At 33.9% G+C, this 7271-nt stretch overlaps 1 protein-coding gene across 1 annotated transcript in view; it reads left to right on the forward strand.

The window, feature by feature from the left end:
• Nucleotides 1-7271, forward strand: part of LOC106458670 (atrial natriuretic peptide receptor 1-like) — a 51767-nt gene that overhangs the window by 15073 nt on the left and 29423 nt on the right. Inside the window, exon 2 of the mRNA XM_022384926.1 lies at nucleotides 1613-1675. Within this exon, the coding sequence (XP_022240634.1) occupies nucleotides 1613-1675 (63 nt within the window). The remainder of the gene's footprint in view (nucleotides 1-1612; nucleotides 1676-7271) is intronic.

The raw sequence follows: 7271 nt of genomic DNA on the forward strand, positions 1-7271 counted from the left end.
TGTAATTTCTCTTCTCAATCTTCTTCTTTCTTTTCTTGTTTTTGTATTGCTGCCATCAAATCTGCTAAGCTGTAGTTTGATTTTCCGCCTCTCGTTTCCATCTTCTTCTCTTTTTTTTTCTATCCCACTTCTGACACCAATTTGTTACGTCTCCGTTCGTTAATTAACTTTCCGTAACTTCGTTCCGACGAAACTTTAGCGACACAAGTCCTTACTTAATAAAACTGGTTTATTCTTTCCGAATACAACTTCACGATACACAGTCGCTCTATAACAAACGCTATATCAACGAACGTCAACAATACTTCTGACTGCAGTTCAATTACTCACTATCTACCCACATATTATTCCCGTCACGTTGTCACCCTCTTTTATATACCAGGCTATCCCATATCTAGCAAACGCTAGAGCATTCGCCAAGGTACAGGATAGTTCTAGAAACGTGGGGTGACACTAGTCATGTGACTTCGCTGACGCAACAATATTGTTGTAACGTTGTCCTTTTATAGGGTGAATTCTTTTAAATTATTTGTTGAAAATTGTTCGAAATCCAGTCATCTTATCGAAAACCAATTAGTTTATTTCATCTTTCGTTTCTACAAGCTACCTACACTTGTACAGTTTGAAAAAGACACTCAAGTTAAAAACCTCGACTAACATAAAACAATAAACGTACTTGTATAATATCACGACTCATCCTTTGATAAACTGAAAATATGCGATAAGTAACATGATCCAAATACTTCGCTAAAATTAAATATTTCCCTCGATTAAAATTGGCTAACCCACTACTCGCCAGTTCTGGTACTTACAAAGTAGCCTTGTTTCTAGACATTTTACAAAATTTCTCGATCGCTATATTTCCGAATGTCGTTGATATTCTAGGACTAATTTTAAGGTATGCGATCTCTAGCCAACATGTAAATTAAAACACTGAAAGTATAATAATAGGTACTTGAGTAAGGAATCACATTATGCTAATATAATAATAGGTAATCAAACAACAATTTACGAGTAGAAGAAAGAGTTTCATTGATGATGAAAAAAATAATTTACAAAAATATACAATATTTGACTCTGAAGTCGACTTTGGATATATTAAAGATTCTTAAAAAAAACGATCTTTGAACTGAATAGAAGTATGATTAAGACTTACAGAAGGTTTAACAAAGAACTGGATTTCTATGATAAAAGTACATATAGGACTAGTAGCTTAGCTACAAAAGATGACTTCCCACCGCATAAAAAATACTTGGGTCCCTATATATCATTAACTTAACAAAATAGTGCAAACAAGTTAAATTGTGTGTCTTTCCCCTTGTCGTCAGATCATTCGGGCCCTCATTTGGATCAGTCCCCCTCGCAATTGCGGGGACATATTTACCCCACTGTATAGAGCACTTGAAATTTTCAGACAAGATAAATCACATCTGTGCCTGGAATCAACTTGGGATCTTTAAACAGTTATTGAAATAAAGTAAAATTATAAATTATTTATGGTTATTGTGTTATTTGTTTTTAGGACCATTAGACATAAAAACATTACATTGTTTCTTTAAACCTTGTTCTAAGTCATTTTTTGCCACAAATATATTTTTCTTTCTTTTTTTAGAGACGAATTTCTGAGGGTCATGAAGCTGGATTAACATTTAAGATTTCACTTGCAACATACAAAGTGAGTGTGCATTCTATTGGAAGTTTGGAGTTATGCATTTTAAGATGAGCATAATAATTTTATTTACCTTTTTTATAAATCATCTATTGGACTTGTGAACTAATTAAGGCATGAGTTATCAATAATATTAGGCTCCATATGTTTTCCACGGTTCGTTATCTTAAAAATAAACAGTTTTTAAAAAGATTCAAATCATTTTGTAACCACTCACTTTTGTGTTAATAGGTCTACAAAAGTATAGATTCTTTTGCGTGTAATTATCTTCGTAAAAATAAATTGGATATGCTAATATGCGTGTTACCGCAAAAAGGAACTGCAGCGCCCCTGGCGACGTGTTTGACATTTATATATATTTAATTTTTGGCAAACTTCCAAAAGTGTAAAACCGAAGGGACCATGATTTCATTGAAAGAAAAATTCAATGTTCCCAGTATAATCAGTGGGATCTCGCTCAGGATAACGTTTAGAATAGCAATTGGCTCCGAAACCCTACTCTAAGCAACTCCCTCAACCACAAACTGGAGATAATGATGAGGAAGGAAAACTATCTAACCCGATACGTGATTAACAGTATGAAAAACTAAAACTTTTAAGTTGACGAAGGCTTACAAGTTTCAAGTCTCATCTCAAAATCAGCAACTGTTTCCAGAAGAAACTGGAATCACAGTAGTCGTTTTATATATCTATCAAGAATCTTCCGGTTTGCTGTTGGTTTGTTGAAACGTCATATTGAAAGCTTGTATCTCTGCACAGTAGATACTTTGACAATGTACTTGAAACGTCATTCTTATAAAAAGCGATGAACCTACTATATTACACATGTTTTCAGTAGGCTTTGGAGTGCTTGTTTCTTTTACTATTTTTATGCTTGAAGTAAATTTCCAATTATTATTTCATACGCTCTCTATATATCTAAAAAAATGCTTGTGTCGTACAGTGTTTCTATGTTTAGGGTGGATTCCGAAAGTTTATTACATATAATGTTCTTACGTCTGGAAACAGCTTCGAATGCTTGCTTTGTACGTTTTTATGTTTGAAGTAACTTTCATATGTTTTGAACGAATATTTAGTACAGTACTTTAGCTTTGGAGTCAATTTAGAACGTTTCATTCCTACAGTGCTCATATGCTTGGAGGCAGTTTTAAATGCTTGCATTGTACAGTATTTTTTACGTTTTGTGCAAACACCTTGTTTTGCACACGTTTCTAATATGTTTTGAATGCATGTTTAATAGAATATTTATATGTTTAGAGCGAGTTTTAAATATATATTTCATTCAATATAATTTATGTTTTGAGTTCGTTTCAAAATGTCGTTTAGTAAAGTGTTTTTACGTGTGTAATAAGTTTGAGTGGAATGCTTGCTTCGTCTGCATCTACGTAAGTTGTATAAGAATACAAGGCAAAATGGCTTCGTTACCGAATGACTAGACTTCGATGCACTGCTATAAAGATCATTTTGTTTTTGATACCTTGTAACATATTCTTTCGAAAGGAGTATCTGTATAGATCTAGATATGTGTAGCTTTTTACAATACTGCTTTGATTTGGTTGTTTCTACAGTTATTGTTTGGTGTTAAGCATAAAGTTACACAATGAGCTATCTGGCTGTGCTATGCCCCCTGCGGATTTCAAAATCAGCTTTCTAGCATTCATTATGAGTCTTCAGACGTTCCATTGAGCCACCGTTTTCCACACTCAAAGCCTCACAAATGTTACACTTTTGTCAGTTTCGTTAGATTCATTAATCTTATGTATTTATCCATATAGTGGTAAATGGATGGTTTTCCAGTTTTTTTTATTACGTTTAGTTTGTCAAATTACATTAATAATTATAACCATTTGTATTTTTTTCCAAATGCCAAAAATAGAATTAGAAAACTCTTTATTCATGAGAGAACTGTAAATTCAATATTCTACTGATTAGAGCATGAAAGTGGCACTGAAGAAGATGAATATACCACAGATAAGACTGACGCGACTTCTGTTACTGGAAATCCGACAGGTAAAAAACGTTTGTTTTCAGTTTAAGTTCTTTTTTTATTATCAATAATTTACTAATATGGATAATACACATAAAACATGAGTTTTCCCTTTGGGTAATTCTATCACGAATTACGAGGTCTTGTAAAGAATTAAAATGGTAGAAAACAGTTTTTTTAAAATGACACGTTAGTGTATGTGAAAGTTATATATGCGTCTATAATTTCGCAGTGAAACACAGTTCAAAGGTATAGCAATTTTAATAAAGCAAGCAATATTTTACCCTTGTTGCTGAAACATATATATACCAGTTTTAATAAGACAAACAATAGCTTATCCTTGTTGTTGAAAAGTATATACCAGTATTAATAAGACAAGCAATAATTTATCATTGTTGCTAAGACATATACCAGTTTTAATAAAACAAACAATAGTTAACTTTGTTGCTGAAACAGTTTTTTTTTCTTATAATATAATGAATACTTATTTAGCTTTTCATTAACTAATGTAATACTAAGGTAGTGCTATAACAGGAACTTTATTCTCTCAACGTCTATTCTACAAGTCTTCTCCAGGAAAGTGTGATACTGTCTTCGTCTGACAGACATTTCGATGAAATTAATCATAAAATAATTAAACATTGGGGATGGTCTAAGATTAATCAATCCTACTCGCCCCGATCGAGGACTAGGAAGTGAAATGGACTTGGTATTAGGAAGTAGAAAGGGATTAAGTGATTGGGTGAATAATAAAAAATGGGTTTGGGTGCGAGTGTATAGCAGAGAAAATTTCATTCAAATAAACAGCCGATTTAGGACTTAAGTTCCTTCAGGGCGGCGGGGATATAAAAATTCTATGCCAAGAATTTGATGGGGTGAGACGGGAGAATCACGAAAAAAATACCTTCAATGGTAAGGCGCCAATCCATTACTAGTATCCGGTTAACGAGATGAAATAAGAAGAGGCAGAATGATAGGCGAGACTGTAGGATATAACGTGGAATCTTTCGTAATACTTCGGATGTTAGCTAGGAAGTTGTTCCAGTTGAGAAGGAGGACTGGTCGGGGCCAAATCTTCTGGGTTATTGGTAGTTGGGTGGAAGATGAAGAAGGGTACATCGAATAGGTCATATGGCTGTGAGGGAGAATCGGCGGGGGTGTCTATAAATAAAGCACTGGGTGAACTTGACGAGGAGGGGCGGAAGGTGGATCTTGCTCGTTTTATAGATATTTCTGTGGTTTTTTAGTTGTAGGAGTCGTCGTTGGTTTGTTTGTTCTTAATTGTTGGTAGTCTCAAACTGTAAGTTACGGAATTCTTGTAGGCGCTGGGTGTTGTTGTGGAGTGGCGAGGAGGGAATCTGAGGGGTATACTGATTAGGGTATGGGGTGGGTGAGGCTTTCGGTATGGTTTTTCTGCATTAAACTGGTGGAATTCTAGAGAGCAGCTGTGTGTAAGGATGAAGTCCGCTGTTAGTTGAGATATGGTTAATACTTATAAAGATTGTGAGAGTGATCCTTTCCTTAGACATGATACGGCAAACTGTATGGATAGTTGAGTTATTGGAAATCTCGAGAGCCTTACAAAGATATATATATGAATTTTCCCCGATTAGGATCCTCGTTGCTGCTCCTTGATTGGTTCATTATCGTCATCTGACGACCACCACCCGACCAATCATCATTCTGTTCTCGTCTCACTAGACTCACTGCTGACCAATCAGCATCCTGTTCTCGTCTCACTACTGTTTCTACCCACTTGTAGTCGGTTGTGCTTATGTTCTTTTCTAATAAGATGTAAGCAGCTTTCCTTTGTTGCTTTTCATCCCTTTGCTGATAATTTTAGTTTTCTTCCATTTAAGCAGGTGTCCTGCTTTCTCTGCATGTGCTACTACTGCCTTGGTTGTATTGTGTCTTCTGACATCTGCTTTATGCTCATTTACTCCGGTTGTCAGACCTCTGCCAGTTTCACTTATGTAGACTTTACTGCATCCACCACATAGAATTCAGTATACTATGCCGCTGTCTACCATCTCTCCTATTCTTATTCCTGTTTTCGTTACCACCTCTGTGGTTGTGTGTCTCATTAGTCTGTTAATGTGTTACAATCTCCCAAAGAAGACTTGTACTCGAAACGTTTAGAGAATAAAGATCCTCTTATAGCATTCTTTGTCTCACTGCTACCTTAGTATTCAGTTGTCAATATGAATAAAACCTATTTAATGTTCTTCAAATTACATAACGTTTGCATCAATTATTATTGAAATTCAGTTTGAAATAATTATTATTACTGTGACATTTATATTTTCCATAAACTTATTTTATATTTCAGGTGCATGTAGTTAACTGAATATCAATTTTTAATTTTTAATTCATGGAAAACACTCAATAAGTAAAAATGATTTTTGTATAAACAAATTTCTTGAAAAGTTGGATTGGGAATTATTGTTTCTGGTATTGCCTGTTTTCTGGTTATAATTTTGTTGATTAGGACCTGTAAGAGTTGTTACATTCGGTTCCTTCTTGTCCTCAATTCTATACAGTCTTACCTCTTTGGATTACCTTGCATTATGTACCATGTAAATGTAATAATATGCCCGTGGGGGTGCTCAAACTATGCAATTTAAATTTTCACTTTCAATATAATTTATTTTTATATTTGACTTAAGATCTTTTCAATTTTTTTTTTTTTCATGAAGTTTATCGAAATTCTGTGAAAAGATGGTATATTGTTAGAATGCATTGAATATTAATATGTTCTTGATGGTGATTGGTTATAATAACTCTAGAAACCAGACCGTGATAACATGTTATAAGGTAAGTAATATTTTAGAAATAAATTGTATTTAGACATACAACACATATGGACCCTTAACAATGGCCAATTTTCGAACCTATATATATGTGACAATACTGAACTTTGACCCCTGTTTCCATTCGTCTGTTGTTGTATATCTACTTTCAGATGAGAGATGAAATACATCAGAACCTGATCCGATTTTTAGGCCTTTGTCAACAGGAATCTCATACGTATATTGTATCTGAATTCTGCCAGCGTGGAAGCCTACGTGTAGGTTTAATCAGTACTTCCACATATATTATATAAGTATGTGTGTATAATTACATGTATGATATGAGTTACAAAATGGTTAAAAACATAAAATTACACGGTTTTTATGATTTGTAGTTTAGGTTTGTAATTGAGAATTTTCAAAGCTATGATCGTTCAATCACGGAAAGGTTCTTGTGCAAGAATTTGTTCTGTTGCTGTTTTCATCTTGAAATGTAAAAACATTTTTTGGTGTAGCAAGTTTGATTTTACTTCCTTTTATGAAAATGTGTGAAATGTTTTCATCTTGAAAAGTAAAACATTTTTTGGTGTAACATGTTTGATTTTACTTCCTTTTATGAAAATGTGTGAAATGTTTTCATCTTGAAATGTAAAAACATTTTTTGGTGTAACAAGTTTGATTTTACTTCCTTTTATGAAAATGTGTGAAATGTTTTCATCTTGAAATGTTTAGTTTGGAATTTCGCGCAAAGCTACACGTAGGGCTATCTGCGCTAGCCGTCCCTAATTTAGCAGTGTAAGACTAGAGGGAAGCAGCTAGTCATCAC

This window comes from Limulus polyphemus, unplaced genomic scaffold (genome assembly GCF_000517525.1).
Source record: "Limulus polyphemus unplaced genomic scaffold, Limulus_polyphemus-2.1.2 Scaffold499, whole genome shotgun sequence".
Taxonomy (NCBI): Eukaryota; Metazoa; Arthropoda; class Merostomata; order Xiphosura; family Limulidae; genus Limulus; species Limulus polyphemus.